The sequence below is a fragment of the Notechis scutatus genome, chromosome 6, assembly GCF_049901735.1.
Source record: "Notechis scutatus isolate UNSWTSFEM ecotype Mainland chromosome 6, rNotScu1.2, whole genome shotgun sequence".
NCBI lineage: Eukaryota > Metazoa > Chordata > Lepidosauria > Squamata > Elapidae > Notechis > Notechis scutatus.
Genome location: NC_142014.1, coordinates 7,510,344 through 7,531,221, shown reverse-complemented (window position 1 = coordinate 7,531,221; position 20,878 = coordinate 7,510,344). Strand labels below are relative to the sequence as shown.

The 20,878-nt window shown below is 40.2% G+C and overlaps 1 protein-coding gene across 1 annotated transcript in view; it reads right to left on the bottom strand.

The window, feature by feature from the left end:
- MDFIC (MyoD family inhibitor domain containing) overlaps positions 1 to 19,768 on the bottom strand; it is a 64,960-nt gene extending 45,192 nt beyond the window's left edge. Inside the window, exons 1-2 of the mRNA XM_026669091.2 lie at positions 19,493 to 19,768; positions 613 to 744 (exon numbers count right to left, since the gene is read on the bottom strand). Coding sequence (XP_026524876.1) covers positions 613 to 744; positions 19,493 to 19,589 — 229 coding nt within the window. The 5' untranslated portion in view covers positions 19,590 to 19,768. The remainder of the gene's footprint in view (positions 1 to 612; positions 745 to 19,492) is intronic.
- Between the last annotated feature and the right edge of the window lie 1,110 nt (positions 19,769 to 20,878).

Genomic DNA, 20,878 nt, shown 5'->3' with positions numbered 1-20,878 from the left:
TCCTATAATGCTCCTGCATACCCATATACCAACCAATGAGGCTATACCTAAGCCTTAGTTTGTTTTGGCTATGTTTTATTGCCAAATATACGTAACAGAATGGATCATCCAAATGCAAAAATAATGAACCTGGTTTATAAACAATAATGATGGGTTTACACATTGCTCTAAACCACAAACAAATAAATCCTGTTGCAGTTTAACAAGATATGTCATCTCAGAAAATAACCGGAATTATATAACACATATTGCTCTAATTATAAAAAAGAGCAACTGAGGTACTGTATGAATCTATCTACCAATCTAAATTACAATGTGGCTTGTTTGGTTAGGGTAGAACAGTATGTGAATTTAGTCATTATTTTTTTATAAACGATTTATAATTCAATACAACATATGAAGCTTACCAAAATCACCAATATAACTTATTTGTGACACAGTTTCTCTTCTTTGATACATAAGATTTACAAAAATAATTCTTGGGAAGAAATTTGATATATTTGATAACATATTGTAGTACATTAACAGCCTATAGGCAGTTTACACTGAAAACTGCCTCCTCCCCCCCCAAAAAAAAAAGAACAGTAGTTTTACTATTTTGTAAATACTTACTTCTAATGAGATTACCATCACTGCAATTACCCCATATGGGCTGGTCTTGTGTATCTGCTTGTATGTTTTGATTACGTGAATGTTCTGGCCCTCTTAACTCTCCTACAGTCGCTTTGTCTTCATCCTTGTTTTCTAAGAATCACAAAATATTAAGGTATAGTTAACATTTTCTTTTTCCATTTTCAAATTTACTTCAAAAATTTCCAACAGGATCAACAATTTAAAAAATCGATTTAAAAAGCGACATTTTAACGTTTCAATTACCATTTGTGTTTCAAAATTGCAATGTAAAACACATCCTTAAATCCATGTGACACAAAAAATACAGACTTTAGACCCAAAAGATAAAGACGTTGCCACATTGTGAAATATACTAAATGGCAATACAAATCAGAATCCATACATCCTTAGTATTAGTCCTTTACATCAAATTTCGGAAAAAATGAATCCAGAATAAACATTTACTGTGATAAATGAGTTTGACCAATTAATGGACAGATAGATCTTTAGGAATTTATAACCAATATACTCCATAAAGAATAGTTTTTCACCAAACCAAAATTCAATCTACTACAGTTAGCATGGCTTTTTTGCCTCGTCACAGTAGCAGCCTGAGCAAAACTCAAGTTCCAGGCCTGGTGGAACACAAACCATGGTTGCTGCCTCATTCAGAGCCACAGAACCTTCAGCTGAGAGATTGCCTGGGCAGGGTGGGGGCTAGTGAGAGTGCGCCAGAAACACCTCCAGGCACCCAGAGAGATGGAACAAGAAGCTCCCTGCCCTCGCTGGCTCAGCCGATCCGTGGAGCAACAGTTAAGGGACCAAATCAGTCTAGGCCAAGCTCACGGTGTCGCTTTGCCCACATTGCTGGTCCCAATGCTATGCTGAGCCACGTCGCACCCTCGCTCCCATGCAAGGCCTGGCTGCTGGTGTCACATTGGCAAGGAGGGAAGGGGCTGAACTCCATCAGGTGACTGGGGAAGTGAAGGAGCCACTGTGCTAAGTGCCGCCTCAGGGATCTCTCTCCATGTTTATGAGGGGACACCTGGTTGGGCAGGTGGTCATTGGCTGTTCCCAGCTCAGAGGACGGGGGGATAAGTTTTCTCCTCTAGCTTTATTGTCCCCTCCTCAGCCGGTGGGGAGGTTACAGCTTCGACTCAGGCCTTTAATGTATGTGGGCTTCTGAATCAGAATACCAAGAAGCTAAGTAAAACACGCTCCCTTTAGTTACTTTATGGCAGAAAACAGACGTGTTTGAGCAATTAACACATCTGTCATGCCCGACCTCTCCATCCCAACATCTCTCTGCTTGCCTGCGGTTGCTGCCAGATGCCATTGGCCCCTGCGTGCTCGCCACCTCCTGTGCTGACCATGCCCACACACTGGCTTATTTTGGGGGTAGGGCTTATATTGAGCGCATACTTAAAAATCAGGCTAGGGCTTATTTTGGGGATAGGTCTTATTTTCAGGGAAACATGGTATGTCCTTTAGTTTCACTTCAAAAATAAATAAATTCCAGTTTCAAGATCTCTACTGCCTTTCTTTAAACTTGCTCCCATTTCACTTACCACTCCTCTAATAGTGATACTCAGAACAAGACTTCAAGCTGGTCTTACTAAGGCTTCTCCAAATATTCTGGTTCTAGCTGTGATTTTTTTTTTAATTTACCCTCATAACATAGTGTCCATCTTGCTGTGCCTAAGGTATTCCAAGATGAAAGTAGAGATTTGCTTACTATTACATAAGAATAATTCCAAATCTAGGGAAGATAGGAAAGGAACCTTCAAAAGTCATGGGTCAACAGGACTAGCTAGCAACTGTTCTAGATTAGGGTATTGTTGCAAAAAAAAAATGGAAGCTTGTTGTTCAAGGTGGGCTACAGATGGGACGGTACTCATATTTGAGTGCTTTTTACTGAGAACTGTAGGCAGCATCACATAGCATATTATTTTATTTTCCAGGTTTGCCTTACAGTAGGTTATTCCTGGTAATCACTGTGGCCCTTCTAATCTAGCATTGATTAGGAATTATAATTTAAGAAATATGCAATTTCATTTCCTTAGTTATTTGTCTCTCAAATAAATCTGAACAATGGAGTTGTATCTCAAACCCAATTGCCAATATATTTTGTGATGTATTCCTGATATAAATAATAAGCATGTATCTATAATTAGCAGTCATTTTTACTTTATTATAAGGTCCCTATATGTTCATTGTTTAGCTTCATAGCAAAGTCCATAAAATTAACTTTTTGCATGCATTAATCTATGCTCAGACTGGTGTTCTTTGGCCTTTGTGGAATTTTGCCAAGATCTCTTGACCACGAGTTATAAATGATAAAAATGTAATAGTAACCAGAGATTTTTCTGTGCAAACACTGAGGAACTTCAGGTTGTGCAAATTACTTAGAAGACTGTGGAGTCCTTAGTGTGCCCTCCAAGCTCTGACTGCATAGTTCAACCCTGAAATTATATAGTTTAATTGTAATCTGAATATGAGTGTCACCTGTGCATGCATGTGCGTGCTAAGATGATTCAGGGAGGGTCCACTAGCAGCCAAACTTGATTCTCCAAAATTCATCAGCGTGACTTTAAAACCTTAAAGCCATGGGAAATATGATATGAGCTAGTTTCTAAAGAGAAGAATGCTGAAAATGTCAATAAATAACTGCCACTGGCATTTGGCATGACACCAAACATAGATTTTTCTATTAAACCATAATAAGAGCAGGACAAGGTACTTAAATAAAGTATGAAGGCTTAAAAAGAAGGGTCTACAACTTTGTCTGTTATAAAGGCAATCATCCACTTGATAGGGCTTCAGTCTTTATTTTATAATCAATACTCTTAACTGTGCCATGTTGAATACCTGGGAAACATCAGCAGCTTTGGGCTAACTAAATCTATGAGTCTGGCACACGGATTCGAGCTATAAAATGTTTAAGCAAGAGAGTAACAGTCATATAAATATAATATAAATATAAATAAGTATATAGTGCAATATATAAAAATTGGAATTTTCTAATTAGGAGGCAGTTATTGAATCAATCCATATATTCATACTTTTTTAAAAAAAAAAGTCATTTAATTTCAGGATGCTTATTTAGTCACCTTTCAAAATGGTTATCAGCTCATATATTTTCATTTAGCAATGCCCCAGATTTGAATTTGAATTGTTTTTATGAATTAGCCAATTTAGGAGTTATATTTGAGATACCACCACTTAAATAACATACTCTAATTGAAAAAGCTGCAAATGGAACTACAAAGATTTGTGGGCTCTAGAATTATTAATACACTGCTAAAGAAACAAATAATATTTAAAATTGAAAAAAGCTGCTTGCTTCTGACATTACAATGACTACACTGAAAATTAAAAGGAATGTTTGATTTTTTTCATTCTACTAAAATGCTGGTTGTTGGCCAGAAAAGAATCCAAAAAAACCAGACATTGTTATATACATACTATGGATGTCTAATGTAGAAAATAAGGTTGTAGGTTTGATATTCAGGAAAAACTTATGTCATTGCTACACACATATTAGTCATCAAACCAAATGATGAATCTGCACAACATTTAACATCTTAAGTCCTCTAGATGAAGTTTATTTATTATTATGGTTTGCCACATGGTCAGTCAAATGTTCAGACTGGATTTGGCATTTTTTTCCACCTATCAAGACCTTCCTAAGGAGCTGGAATAGACAGATGTAGATGTTTGATGGTATTATATTATAGTATAATACCAGGATGTAATGTGCTCCAGGTCAGGGGTCCCCAACCACCGGTCCCCGGACCGATACCGGGCCGTGGATCATTTTTTACCGGGCCGCAAAGCTTGGGCGCCGCCATCTTGTTTCGACGGTGCTTCCGGGTTTTCGGTTGGAAAGTGCTTCCAGGTTTCAGTTGGAAAGCGGCGTTTGGGTGCTCGCGCCTTAGTTTCGTCGAAGGGGGGGCGGCTTCGAACAAAGAGCCGTCCCAATGGCGGTGGAGTCTCACGTTACTCAGGTACTGGTCCGTGGAAGAATAATCGTGAAACCGGTCCCTGGTTCAAAAAAGGTTGGGGGCCACTGCTCCAGGTAAAGCTGTCTTTTGCAACTGACTGACAGTAAATTTGTCATTGCTGGTGATATCCAAATGGTGCTCCAATTGTTTTGGGATTGCATCCAAGGTGCCTATTACTATTGGTAGTACCTTTACTTTCTTTTGTCACCATCATCCTATTTCTATTATTATTTATTACTATTTATTAAATTTTAAAAAGTTTCTTTCAATATGTAAGGAGCAAGAAGAAAATCCAGGAAACGATTGGTTCACTAATAGGAGAAGACAGCAAGAAGGTGACAGGTAGAGAGTAAAGCAGAATTGGTTAATTCCTTCTTTGCATCTGTCTTCATGGAAAAGAAAAAATAGCCCAACCTACCAAAAGTAGCACTGTGGTAGACAGAACAGGAATGCAGATCAAACTAGGCAAGACATTGGTAAAAGAACACCTATCCACTTCAGTTCAGGAAGGAGCTGGTAGATGTAATCTCAGAACCACTGAATGAAAAATTTCAGAGCTCTTGGAGCAAGGGGGACTTGCTAGAGAACTGGAAAAGAACTGATATAATTCCAATATTCAAGGAGATGAAAATGTGGATCCAGGAAACTACACACTGATCAGCTTGATATCAATACCTGGGGAAATCCTGGAAAAGATAATCAAGCATCAGATTTGTGAGCACCTAGAAATGAACAGGGCAGTCACTAGAAAGACAGCATGAGTTTGTTAAAAATAGAGCATGCCAGACAAATTGTATTGCTTTCTTTAATAAAGTGATTAAATTAGTGGATCGGGGAAATGCTGTAGCTGTAGTATACTTGGACTTCAGTAAGGCATTTCACAAAGAAGACTACAGCCTAATTCTTGGTCAGATAGAAAAATATGTGATAGACAATATCACCACAAAATGGAATTGCAGTTGGCTGACCAACCATGCTCAGTACATAGTCCTCAATGGAACTACATTTATATGTAGAGAAGTATGTAGTGGGGTACCTCAAGATTCTGTTTTGGCCCAGTTGCTCTTTGACATCTTCATAAATGATCTAGATGAGAGGATAAAAGGAAAAATAATCAAATTTGCAGACAACATTAAGTGTTGGAGACTTGCCAACACTTTGGAAAACAAACTCATGATTCAGAAAGATCTTGACAGATTTGAGCATTGGGCCTTACTGAACAAAATGCAATTCAGTGGTGAAAAAGGTAAATCCTTCACTTATGCAAGAAAAACCACATGCACAGATATAGATCAGTGGTCCCCAACCTTTTTTGTACCACGGCCCGGTACCGGCATCACAAAATGATCCACGGACCGGTACCGGCATCAGCACACACGACCAAGGCAAGGCGAGCCAAGCGACCAACCAGCCAGCCATCCCCCACTTCTCACCGCCACCTTCAACTCCTCCTTTGTACCTTCTCGCGGTCGATGGGCTTTTCGGGCTCTTTCTTAATCTCCTCCTGAGTAACGCGAGACTCCACCGCCATTGGGACGGCTCTCCATTCGAAGCGCCCCCCCCCTTCAATGAAACTAAGGCGCGAGGATTCCTTCAGCACCCAAACGCCGCTTTCCATCCAACCGACGACCGACAAGCTCACCCGGAAGCACTTTCTCAAGCGCCGTCGAAACAAGATGGCGGCGCCCAAGCAAAGTAGGTGGCCCGGTACAAAATGATCCACGGACCGGTACCGGTCCGGGGCCCGGTGGTTGGGGACCCCTGGTATAGATGGTACCTGCCTCAACCATAGTCCTGTGAGAGGGATCTAGATGTCCTAGTGGACCATCACCTAAGTATGAGCCAGCAGTGTGCTGCAGCTCCCCAAAAACCAAATGCAGCCCTTAGGCTGCATCAACAGAGGGATAGTATCAAGATCACAGGAAGTGGTAGTACAGCTTTATACTGTACTAGTGAAGCCACATTTGGAATATTACATCCATTCTGATTGCTACGATACAAAAAAGATACTTAGACCCTAGAAAGCATAAAGAAAAGAACAATAAAGATGATAAAGGGTTTGGAGGATAAAGTTAATGGAACTGTTAAGGGAACTAGGTATGTCTAGCCAATGAAGAGGAGAATTAGGGATGACATAACTGTCTTCCAGTACTTGAGAAGCTATCATAGAGAAAAGGGGGTTGACTTATTCTCCAAAGCAGCTGAAGGCAGGACAAGAAGCAATAGATGGAAGCTTGTTAAAGAGAGATCCAATCTGGAACTAAGGAGAAATTTCCTCACAGTGAGAACAATTAATTAAAGGAACAGCTTGCCTCCCAGAGTGGCTGGAGGCTTTCAAAGAAGAGATTATTTTCAGGGGCTGTCTTATTTTTTTTCCATGTACAGGAGGCCCACTTCTTCTGCTTGCTCACACTGGGACAGGAGGCTGCGCAGCATGCTAGTGCCTCAAGATAGAGGGGATGGAGCTGCCCCATGTGCCCCACACTGGCTTACCACAGGGCCCCCACAGCCAGGCCATGAACAGCCTGACACTTGCCTTGCCTCGCAGCAACAGTGACTCCACCAGCCCTATACAGCAGAAACTCCCCACAGCCGCCAGCCCACCTCTGCTTGCTCGTGGCCACAATGGAGCAGTGGTGCCGCAGCCACGAGGCGAGGCAGAGGGTGGAGCTGCTCCACACGCCCTGGACCAGCTTACCTCAGGGTCCTCCACAGCCAGGCCATCCATGCTCCAACATCTGCCTTGTCTCATGGCACCAACATACCACTTGACCTCTTACTCAGTTGCGTCTACAAGCAAGCAGAAGTAGGCCAGCAGCCACATGGTCTCCTGCTACACATGGATGCCACTGCTGCCGCTGCTGCCACTGCAAGGCAGGTGTTGGGGCATGGATGGTCTGGCTGTGGAGGCTCTGAGGGCAGGGCGCTCCACAACCACCTCATCTTGCCTCATGGCTGCAGCACCGAGAGCAACCAGACGGAATGGGTGGGTGACTCTTAAGTAGGGCTTATTTTGGAGGTAGGACTTACATTAGGCACACACATAAAAACATGCTAGGTCTTTCTTTCAGGAAAACAAAGGTGTTCTGCCCCATAAATTAAATAAGAATCATTATATTAAATTAGGATGTTACATTTGCGTTTCCTTTCACGCTATAGCAGTATAAAATGCAATTAGATTTGAAGTCTAATCCCATGTGCAGATGCAACATATTGTGATGACCCAGAGTATATCAGAAATATAACAAAACCCAAAACGTAACTAAAAGTCCTTTAATGCCTTCAACTTGGCTTCACTGTTTAATTGTTCACAGTGGAGGAATAAACTATTTTCAAAATAACATTTCAAAGGAAAGAAACAGTTCAAATTCAAAGAACCGATAATGAAGCAAAAACCAAAAACAAACCGCACTAAATAAAGTCCCATGACAGACCAGGACAGATAATTGCCAACTTCAGGAAGATAACCAGGTACAGTCCATTGGAAGAACGCTAACCAAGATAAACCTTCTTTAGGAATAAAACACTAAATTGTCTCCAGCGTCTGTTAGCAGGCAGGTCCAAACTCTTATACAAATCTCACACCTGCAGCCCATGAAGAGGATCATGGCCCTCTCCTCCTGAGTAGACATTTTACCCTGATCCTCTCCTCCCAAGTAGACCACATTTTACCCTGATCCTCTCCTCCCTGCGTGCCCTAGGATGGATAAGGGATGGGCCTGGGTCCTCCTCTGATGGCTCAGAGTCAGTATCCACCAGGGGCATGACAGATATCTTATTGTTTACCCTAGTTGCTATTAGTTGCTATGCAATAAAATTTCCTTTTAAAAAGATTACACCTACTTAAATATGAATTCCTCCAAAACTGGGGGAAATGAGTCATTTATCATTCATAATACTTTTAGTTGACAACAGATTACAAATCCTAAGCGAAGTGTCTGATATCTGCAACACAATTATTTTCAAAAGGAGACAGAACACCTTCTGATGAGAGGAAAAAGAGGTAAGAAAAAGAAATAAACATTTAAACATTATGTTCCTCCACTTCTTTGTTCCAGTTCTCCAGATTAATTTTTAACTCAAGTTCAAATCAGCAATTAAGACTCGGAAGTGAAAATTATATGGCAGTAGAGCTCAGCTTCTCTCTCACAAGCAAGCAGGCAATTCTCTCCTTTTGACTCACTCCGCTATAAAAAGCAAAGAGCTGCTTTTCATGTCAAACTTTGCAGATCTATTTACATAACAACTTTGGTAAAGCCCAGGCAAGCCGCTCAATTAAAACTATTATTAGATTTATAGCTCACAATTATCCCAAGAGCTCAAGATGGTTTAGATTTTCCTTTATTTTATCTCCAAAATGAGTGAGCTGAGAGTGCAGCTGAATACGGATCTTCATAGAGCTAATCTAACAAACTTCAGATATGTCAGCCACCAAAATAAAAAGCAGGAGAAAATCTTGAAAGCATAGACGAGCTAGTTAAGCAGAATGCAATGTTTTAAAAAATCCACCAAAAAGTAAACAAAGAAAATGGCTACGGAGAGTTGACAGTTAGCATTGACATGGAGAAGTCCTGATGTATGCTCCCCGCAATTTATTTCATTTTTTTTTTAATGATGAATTTAGCTTTAAAATAACTTTAATACAGACCTTAAATTGTAAGCAAATTCATAAGGGAAGCAACAGTCCTTCAATCAGCCTATAAAAATGTTGTAAGCTTTATAGATAAGGGCAAGCATTTTTAATTAAGGTTGGAAATTAGTCCCCAGTTCATACAAGTAACAATGTATTATGATTAGCTAATTCCACTCGGGATTTGGGAAGAAAGTTGTTGTTGTAGTATTGATCAGAAAGCTCCATAACAAATTTTGCTTTTAATAAGAGAATAGACAAAACATCAGACCCACAAGTTACAAGGTTACCTGACATTTAAAAAAAGTTTATTTTAAAATTACCTTGACAACTGCATGGACTTGACTGGAAGAATTTAAATCTCTTTCACACAGGCATTAAAAAATACCAGTGAATTTTGTAAAGATGGATACAATTTCTCCCAAATAGAGTTTCTGAATTTAGTAGTGACATTTCCTAAAAGCTGATTCTCTGTTTTAGAATAATTGTTCAACAGTTTAAACATGAAACAGGTTCTCAGTCTTGACAGTGGAGATGCTCCAAGACTTCTCAGACATAAAAGAAAATAAAGTGTATAGGAAATACAATGAACACTATCAAAATATGAACCAAGCAAACTTTCTCATAACTAAGACACTGATATTTTTTCTTTTGGAAAAATTCCATCAAATTCCATCAAACTTTTTATATACAAATTTAGCTAAGAGTTGTCCCAGTATAAATAAAAGAGGGGAAGATGCAAAGAAAGTGAGAAGGACAACAATATATCTTAAGCAGAAAAGATAATGACAAGCTCCTGGCATACAAATCACAAAAACTCAATAGATTATAAAACAACTAAAAACCATTATTTACTGGGGACATATTTAAACTAATAATAGATAACAGCAATCTTAAACTGAAATATAATTATTGTTTCAGCTCCCTGATGCAAACTTATATAAAATACTTGCAATTACCTTTTAGCAGAACTGATAATTACAAACTCACCTGTGTCTATAAACAATTTGAAATTTATTGAATTTGTATCTCCAGAATATTCAAAGGTACTATATTACAACCTTGGATAAGAAAAGGGTTAAGCAGGATGTTGAAGTGAAAGACAATAATGAGGCAACGCAAAGAGCATATCAAGGGAAGTATCCTGATGAATGGCCAAAGTCAGCATCTTGGAGCAAAAAAACAATAATATTGTAGTAACATATGAATGTAAAACTGAAATAAGACTCTCATCGTAGCCTGATGGACAGGTGGGCCCCCCTCCATCCAGAATGGGGGTAATCCAAAGTAATCACTCATATCAATTTATCTATTACTCAAGGCTCAATTCTCAAACATATATTATTCTCTGCTATTGTGCCATATAACTTCATATACATTGAAACTAAACATTGTCAGACAATTTGATACTGTCACCCACATTGTAGCCAAAAGGAATATCTAATAAGATACCAGTTGACCAGGGTCCAAGAGGGTAAAATGAAATGATCACCTGAGAGAAGCAGATTTTATCATGATGGCTGGTTGTAAAAAAAAAATTCCTGACATCATTAATAGCTGCAAAAGAATCTTTGATAAGATTTGATAAATCTTTGATAAGACCAGATGGCTATGGGTGCGCGGGTTAGACCTGAAACTTGGGGATCACCTAGATCAGGGGTTCCCAACCTGGGGTGCGAGACGATATTCCAGGGGGTGCGAGAAAAGTCCAGGTAATTTTTATTTATTTTTATTTTTATTTATTTATTTATTATGCAATGGATTAACTTTGTTTTCATTTTAGAGTTAAGTATCATTATTTAGTGGCCGTCACATACATAGCTGAAAAGATTCAATCCTACCATATATTTAACGCGTTCAGTAGTTCCTAAAGTCTAAATTTCAGGGGGTGCGAGGTTCGAGTGAAATTTCTTTAGGGGTGCGGGGCGAAAAAAAGGTTGGGAACCACTGACCTAGATGCATGACTCCTACTTGAAGAGCAAGTAACAGTGGTAGCAAGGAGGGCCTTTGCATAATATATTCTGTGCCAGTTGCACCCTTTCCTGGATCATGAATCCCTGCACTCATACCTAATCATCTTGTGTATTACTGCAATATGCTCTACCTGGGGCCACCCTTGAAAAATATTCAGAAGCTGATGATGCCAAATGCAGTCGTGTGAACAGTCTTCGAGGCCCCTGGGGCGGCCCATGTAACACCACTGTTGCAGGAGCTTTACTGTTTGCCACTTCGCCTCCTAGTCCAATTCAACATATTGGTTAAGACCTTTAAAGCCCTTTATAGCATGAGTCCCGGTTACCTGAGGAATCACCTCATCCAAATGGGATTGGCCCACTTCACTTGTTCTGGCAAAAAGGAACATCAGTCAAGGAATTTTGGCTTGGAGGGTTCGAAAAAGAGGCCTTTTCTGGAATGGCTCCTGCTCTGTGGAACATCATACTCCACGAGGTACAAACCCGCCTCTGGAACCTCATGTCCCTTTGGTAATTGTTAAGACCTGGTTGGTGTTCCATGCTAGAGGTGGTTAGTGGAAGAGGAAGAAAATACCCATTCCACCCCATCACATTCTGGTTTTTAACTTTTTTAGTCTTTCTTCATTTTAACATTTAATGCTTTGCATGTTAGTTCCTGCCAACCTAGCAATTCAAAAGCATGCAAATGTCAGTAGGTAAATAGATACCGCTTCAGTGGGAAGGTTACTGCATTCTGTATTTTTATGCTGGCCATAGGATGATGGAAGTATCTCTTGGACAACATGGGCTCCCTCAGCTGCGAATCATAGATGAGCACCGTCCCTTTGAGTCAGTCACAACTGGAGAGGGGAAACCTTTAAATCTTTAATGCTTACAGCATATAATTTTAATAAACAAATCCCACCTTTAATTCAGTTAATTTATCAACTAAAACCAAAAGAATGTGCAAAAATACAATGGGGAAAAAAGAAGTAATGTACATTAATGTGGCAATGGCTCACTGAATCTATTCTTTCAGTATCTTCATCAGGACACCCAAATAAATGTTGCAAAGGATGCAGAATTCACATATTCATGCCTAGTAAAATAAAAATGCATTTCTTTTCTAAAGTAAGGCCAATTAAGAGGTTGGTCCACAGTTTCTGTAAGCAAGATCAAACAGCTAATTAACCAGGTGAAGCCAAATAATGCTCCTTGTAATGACTTTTTTTTCATTGAGCTATTAAATGGTTGGTCTTGGCATCATTATTGATTCACGTAAATAATCGGGATGTGTACAAGTCAAATGGAGTGTAAATCCAGTAAGGAGAATATTGCAACTATTAAAAGACAAAATACAAACATATTCAGTTTCTGTTTATTAAAGACATAAGATTGGTTTGTTTCAACCCATTCATTTGCAAACAAAATGATTAAAGATGCAATGCCAGATTGAATCACTAAACTGAAGCTATTCCAAACTATGATCAGCAGTACTTTTGCTGAATCAAAATGAACGGTTGGAAAGACTTGAAAAACGGGGTCCAGAAAACAGCAGCCAAATTGCTACTGATAATTAAAGCTGTAGCAGAACACTAATGTCAGGCTACAGAACTTTTCCCATTCAATCAACAAGAATGAACTTATGAAAACGTATCAAAAGGAATCCTTTATTGAGATGAGACCATTCATGTAGGGGGTCTAAAGCAACGTCTAAGGTCTCTCAGGCATGCAGAGATAGATAAGGGAGTTTAAAACCCCTCCCCTTATTCTGATGTGTATTTAGTAAAACAAAGAGCCAACATGTTAATTCCCCCCCACCCCCTTTTTAGAATGATCTTTTACAGAGTTTCTCAGGACACATCTCACTGTGGAATTTTTATGGTCTCTTCATCTCCTGGCTGTCTCTCTCAGAGGTGATAGGTTCCGGCCATCTGGGTTTCATCTCTCCATTGTATCATGTGTAGGTTATACAAATTCAATATAAGATTAAATATATTCAAGTTACATCAAGAAGGATTTCTTTATCAGTCCCCCCCCCCTTTTCTTCTTCCATTGAAGAAATGACAGATCCACAGATATGACAACTAGTCTCTGAAGATAGTGTTCCAGAGGTCAGAACATTGTAATCTCAAAATCCTCCTTCCAAAAAAGGGAGTTAAAATTGTTATAATGTACAGATCTGGACTAAGTGAAAATTGTTGTCTCAGCCCACAAATTGTTGCATTAGGTTGTCATAAGTCTGATTTTATATGTGCAGCTTGTAACCAAACAGTTGTTAAGAAAACAAAAGTAAATACTGTAAGCTATGGCTTATTAGTGTGACTAAAGCATAAGAACATTAGATGGAGGGAAAGTGGGCATGAATGAAAACAAGTTGACTAAAAAATGAAGAATGAATGAATGAATAACAATTGTATTCCATCTGATATTCAAATGTGGTTTTCTGAGCTCACCTTCTCCTATAGTAACTACATTAAGTGTCAGCCTTCAAGATCTTCTACTATTGCTTTGCATCTTTCAGCTGCCATAAGTAACGGGGGAAGGAGGGGGGATAAGTATGGGAAGCGAGGTGGTGCAAACTGGCATTGTATAAACTGAGGAGGGGGGAGAGTGCATTCTTGCTTAGGTTTCTATTTCTTGCTTAGCTTTCTTTTCTCTGCGCAGCTGCAAACCTTTATCAAAGTATGCCAAGGTCAACGGACAGAAACTTCATCAACACCTGAAGATGTCCACATGATGATATTCACAACTTTTAATTGGAAGAATCATTTGAACTATTGGGGGTGGGATCAACTCCATCACTTTGTATATGTGATTTATGTGCCTAATTCCTCAGATTCAGAATTCTATGGTTGCTACCACTTCATTTCCAGTAAAAGATATCTTTTCTCTAATTAAAAGAGTCTAAGTATTTCTTTCTTGGATTTTGAATGGAGCACTGCCTGACATTAAGTTTAACAGGCAAGCTCCCTAGAATTGGGAAAACATGTAGAGCAGGGGTGTCAAACTGGCAGCCTATGGACTAGATGTGTCACGAGCAGACCACACACACCCCAGCTCCGCAAAGGCAAAAAACATTGAGATATGTAATGATATGTCACATGATGCAATCAAGTTTGATACCCGTGATGTAGAGCATGTTTCTAGTAGAATCAATTGTATCTCCTTGTCCCCTTAATGAGAAGCCAGTGTTAGTTACCTGTGAATACCTTAAAGCAATTTGTACCACAATTGAGAAGGGTAGTTAAAGTACAATTAAATTAGAATTCTGAATCAAACATGGTAGAAAACAGCAGTTCCAAGATTTCATAGAAAATAGGGAAGGAACTAAACTTCTGATGCAGTCAAACAATTTGCCATAAACACAAATGCTCAATTTCTGTTTGAAGAACAATTTTGCTACCTATGAAAAAGTACCAACTGTATTTTAAGAGCTTTCTTTCAAATATCCAGGTAGTTTTCTAATGCAGAACTGAAATTAGAAACTATCCTCTCAAGAACAGAAATTTAAATCTGACAAATAACTTGGCTATAGTTCAATCTGGTGACTATAGGGTGGCTTCTTCTTACTATATCAAATAATTGCAGAACCTAGTAATAAATGGCATGCTGATGCGTAATTCCTTTGGTAATTGTTAAGACCCAGTTTAGACTAAGGCAATGAGATTATTAGTGGACTAGGACACTAAGTTAAAACATGAATTCAATCAAATCACCTGTCTATCGGAGAAAACATTATACTACCTGTAGTATTTACCTATATGTAAATAATCTGAAATCGCTTATGCTAAGTATCACTGAGTCTTTTCCAAAGCCTACTTTAAAAGCCATCCCTTTCTAAATGTAGAAGGCAGATATTCAAAATAGAATCTTGTAAATACTTATAAGTAATATCTTTACAAAATTGTTTAAATAGTAGAATTATAATAATTGGAGGTAGACAGTGGTATATAAAATACAAATCTGCATTGAAAAGGTCTGGCTGTAGTTCCATAATAGAGTGACACGGAAATATTATACTTTTTGTTGTCTCGGAAATTGTTGGATAGTTCAGCAGTGAGTCATTGAAATATTTTCATAATACAGTTATATCTCTGGGGTGATTTAACAATAGGCTAACAGTTAAAATGTAAAACATACACATCATAAAAGTATCATCAAATAGCAGGATTAAAATTGCATCTAATTACTACGAAAATGAAATGTTCTTTCTTTACCATGAGATAGGCATCAAGTTGCCTTCATAGGAGTAAATCGCATAAAGTAACATGGCCATGGTGGGTGTGACCTAGTTGGCCTCCTGCACCATAGCAGGTGGGGCGTTTTTGCCGTCCCTGGGCTCCAGAGGTTTTCCTCGAGCCTCTGGGAGGGCGAAAATGGCCTCCCTGGGCTCCGGAGGCTCTCTGGAAGCTGGAAACAGGCCCATTTCTGGCCTTCCCTAACTTCCAGGAGGCCCGTTTTTGGCCCTCCCTGAGCCTCCATGCATGCCCTGCACTTACCTGCATCCGAAACGGGCTGCCTAGGGACTCCTGGGAGCATCGGGTAGGGTGGGCAGGGCCAGCCAGGAGTGGGATTTGGGGGTTTTCCAAACTGCACAGAAACTTAGCTAGGGGCTCTCCAGAACCCCTGCAAACCCCTAACAACCTACCCCTGGACTTTTTTCCTTGAAGATGTTTCACTTTGCACCAAATGTCTTAAACCTACCCCTCCAGATAAGATCTACCGTCTAGCTGGCATTACCCCGCCTGCTGTTCACAAGAGAAGAAGAAGCATACAGAAAGAGACTCAGATCATCAGTATCTAGACTACAATTCTCTCTATGGCCAACAACCAGCTCAACAGAGACTAAAATTCAGGAAAAACTTCCTTAGGTCAGTGGAAGACTTTGAAAGCAGAGTGGATCTATGGAAAGCTACAAAGAACCAACCCCAGATGGAACCAACAGAGAAACTGGCACCTGGGTCTGATCAAAGCTGGGAAGTGTTGTATTCACAGACTGACTGTAGTCCTCAGTCAGGTCCGCACTTCTGGCGGGAGCCGCGGACCGCTCCCATTGGTTGATGCCGTTTGACAGCCGGCTATAAAAGGAGCTGTCAAACGGCATCAGCTGTTGCCGCCAGCTGACTGCCTGTTAGCCCCGGCAGCCGCAGCAACCCTTTATTCTTTGAATAAAGCCTCTTGTCTGTTAGCTCCGTGTCTGCCTCTGTATTTACCGCCGCTCCACAACAGGAAGTATGGAAATTATTTAATAGATAGGTACAACAAGATCCAGAGACACTCTGAACAAATGGGCTATCCGATTGCTTCTGCTCTTTGCGATTGTGGTGACATGCAGGCAACAACATATATGTATACCTGCCCTTTGTGCCCCAATCAGTGTATACTTGAGGACCTCACGGCAGCACGACAGAACACAATTAATGTTGCTACCCTGTTTCTTCAACAATATGGCCTCCCCCAATAGGAAGTCCCAGCATGTTTTATAGGCATGAAATGAAATTAAACCCCTCCCCCCAAATTAAGGCCTATATTAAAACATGCGAAATGGGGGGAATGGTGGGGGGGCTTGCCGTTAGGAAGTACTTTTGTTGCACACCTGGATATGGTGCTGCCTGCGTTGACCCTGATATGAAGTGCCCCACCAATGCCGAGGTCAACATCCAAGCCATCGCTGCCCGCCCGCCCAAAGATGCGAGGGGGAGAATTAAGTCACCCCCGAAAAGACGGCCCAGCCATTTTTTCGGGGCTCAAAAAAAAAAAAAAAGACCCAGCCTTATTATATGAGAAACACGGTAGTTTCTGGGAAAGATCTGTTTAATTTGTGAATATTTTAATCTTGAATTTTAAATTTTATATTATATAGTATGCCTTACTTTAATTGTGATGCTTTTGACACGAATAAAAAAAACAGTAAGGGGGCCACATTCAATGCTTAAGAATGAAATATTTTTACTAGATGAAGTTTCTGGACATAATTTTAAATGTGAAGGATTACCTTCCTTTTCCCAATTCTGATCTGAACGAAAATGTAAGCCCATTAATGAAAGAGAAAGAGTTTTTGTCATGACAAGAGGAACTTTTTTGTACCGCTAATTGAAATATGGAAGAGAAGCCATTTTCATCAGGATGGTTTCCCTGCACTTTGGATTAATTTTTAAAATAACCCTTAACCACTGCTACTATGTATGCATGTTAAAGCCAGCTGCATTAACCTCTGCAGCACTCACTATACCAATCATGGGATCCTATGCATGATTTACTTGGAAATAAGTCCAGCTGTATTCAATAGAACTTACAGCCAACTAAGAGACTTTAATTTTATGCTTAGTTAATGTGTATGGATGACCCATATTATATAGGTCTTACAAAATAGCTCTTCAGAAATCAAGATGGCAAAGATAATCCTGTTAAACACAAAAGAAGAAAGTGTATTATCATCAAGCATTTCAAGTTTAATTAATTCTTCTCCATTATTATCTTGCTATCGCTATCACCCAAGGAAAATTTCACTAAACAGTTGTAGAGCGTTGTATTTCTTTTCCTTCAAATGCAAGTTGCATTATTTAGTATCTTTTAAATCCAAGCCACATATAAAATAATGAAATCAATATAAAATCAGACTCAAAAAGGAAGACAGCCTAAGCTGGCAGGAATAGCCAACATCCCAGAAGACAAGCTCAAAATCCAAAAAGATCTTAACAAACTTGAACAACGGGCCCTTATCTAATAAAATGAAATTTAATGTGGAGAAAAGCAAGGCTTTACACTTAGGCAGGAAAAACCAAAGGCACAACTACAGTTTAGGCAAAACCTGGCTAAAAAAAAAACAGTAATTGTGAGGGACCTTGGAGTCCTACTGGATGATGACTTAAATATGAGCCTGCAGTATACAGCAGCAACCAAAAAAGCTAAGACAATCCTTGGTTTGAGGCATAGAATCACGTGACGTATTAGTACTGCTTTATAAAGCCTTAGTAAGGCCACACCTGGAATAGTTCCTTCTAGTTTTGGTCGCCCCATTACAAAAAAAAAAATGTTGAGATTTTGGAAAAGTGCAAAGAACAGCAACTAAGATGATTAAGGGCTTGGAGATAAAAAAAACATATGAAGAACCGTTACAGGATTTGGGTTTGGCTAGTCTAGAAGAAAGGAGGACTGAGAGGGGGGGGGGGCGGACAATAACAATATTTGAAAGTTTGCCACAAAGAGGAAGTGATCAACTTATTTTCCAAAGCACCAGAACAAGAAACAATGGATAGAAACTAATCAAGGAGAGAAGCAATCTAGAATTAAGCAGAAACTTCCTAACCGTGAGGAAAATTAACCAGTGGGATCGCTTTGCCATCAGAAGTTGTGGGTAATTTATCACTGAAGTTTTTAAAGAAGAGACTGGACAGTCACTTTCTGAAATAGTATAGCAGGAGGTCCCTTCCAGCTCTATTCTGATTGATTTCATTAGCAGAAGAGTCTATCTTAACTTGTAGGTTACCACCAGGGGTAATATCATAGGAACACCTTCTAAATCCTTCTTGCTTCGACTATTTATTTCTCAGACAAACTTAGCATCTAACCCAATGCAAGAAAACATTTACAGGCATTTCAAGGCACCCATACTGCCTTTCCGGATCAGCTATCTAAGCTAATAACAATACTTGCAGGAAGAAGATCAGGGAGAGAAAACAAGCCTATTACAACTTCCCACTCGGCCCGGGAGTGAAGTTTCACGTACTTCTGCATTCCTCAGCACGCCTAAGGAATGTGGGAGGCGTCGCAAATAAAAATAAAAAAACAGGAAAACGGGACCGACAGAGAAACTCGAGTTTTGTTTTTTTTTTGGGATGTACATATGGTGTTTTGAAGTGATACAGATAATCTGAGTTGGAAGGGACCTTGTAGGTCATCTAGCTCAACCCCCCACCCAAGCGGGAGACCCTACACCAGAGGTCTTCAAATTTGGCAACTTTAAGACTTGTGGACTTCAACTCCCAGAATTCTCCAGCATAACATAGCTGTCTGGAGAATTCTGGGAGTTGAAGTCCACAAGTCTAAAGTTTCAATTTGAGACCCTGCCCACACCATTCCTGACAAATGGCAGTCCAATCTCTTCTTGGTGCAAGTGAAAAGACAACGGGAAGAAGCGAAACGTGGAACCCCAATCTCGCCTTGTGCTCGAAGCTTCCCCTCAAGTTTCCGCGGGACGGGAAAGAGGCCAGCCTGGGGAGGCGCAGAAAACTCAAAACCCAAACCGGGAGTGTCTCCGCGCTTCTAAGAAAACTATCCCAGCAACTCACCGCAAGGGAGCGAAGTCAGGCAGCTGCTTCCCGCCGGAATGGCGCGCTCCGGCCCATCATCAGGCCCCGAAGGAAGAGGTTTTTTTGCTTGGGACATCCGTCAGTCCTCTCCGCCGAGTCCTGCAAAAAGCTGCCCCTCTGCTTTCCGCAAAGCTAGGGCGCAACCCTGAAACCATAAAAAAACAAAAATGGAGCGTCTCAAATGGATGCAAAGCACCCTGAAACGCCTCCCACGTTTTAGTCGGAGGAAGCAAAATATTTGTTGCCAAAAAAGATCCCTCCGCCCCCGGCAAATTGAGGTCAGGCGCGGTGTTGGTCACCGACTTCAAACGTGCAGAGCCAGGCCCATAAGGAGCTAAAATAGACGCTGAAAATAACCAAAAAGCATCTTTACTTTGGGACGTGTGTCCCCCACCCCTTGGGGAAGGAAAACTTTGCGAAAGCGGTTCTTCGCACACTCTGCCCGAGCATGCCTCGCTGTTGCCAAGTAAACTAAGGACTAATCCATTCAGTTACCTCATATTATTACCTTTATTGTCAGAGTACAACATGTCTATAATATATCACGGCTCATCTTCCACTTCTACAGCATATGTGTGCAAAATTACACTTCCCCTTATATATTATATATATATAAGCTCTAGGTTCAGTTATAAAATGCTTTATAAATTTCCACTGGATGGAATGATGACTACATTATACCATGGTTTTGCAGCCAGGTTTTTCTCCCAAAAGAAGGGGAAGTGTAATTTTGCACACATATGCTGTAGAAGTGGAAGATGAGCCGTGATATATTATAGACATGTTGACATATATGAACTAAACAGACATACATTTACATATTGAAAATGCAGAGTAGGGCAGGGGAAAGAATTTCACCTTTTCTGTGTGAAGCAGAGGTGAGTCTTGGTGAATGCATGAGCTACTGTTTCCCGATAAAATGAAATACCAATGTATTTGCAATTTTGCACCAACTTTTGTTGCTCAGCTAGAGGAAGCACCAATTGAGAGATGGAATTCCTATCTGTTTCAGACTTCCAAAATCAGGAGGAGTGAGACAAGTGTATGGGGGAAAATGCTGTATGGAATTTATTTTCAAACTGTAGATCTGGTCTTTCACTGCAAGTGCAATCACATTTAGGACAGATATTGTGTGCCTTGGGGACTATGACAGTCTAAGAAAGTGGGTTCTTTGGCAGCATCAGGGTTTGGTTCAGTGGTGGGATTTAATTTTTTTTACTACCGGTTCTGTGGGCATGGCTTGGGCATGGTGTGGCTTGGTGGGTGTGGCAGGGGAAAGATACTGCAAAAATCCCATTCCCTCCCCACCTCACTAACCTCCTTTCCCGCTCCGTTCTCCTGTGCAGGGCAACAAAAGAAGACCCA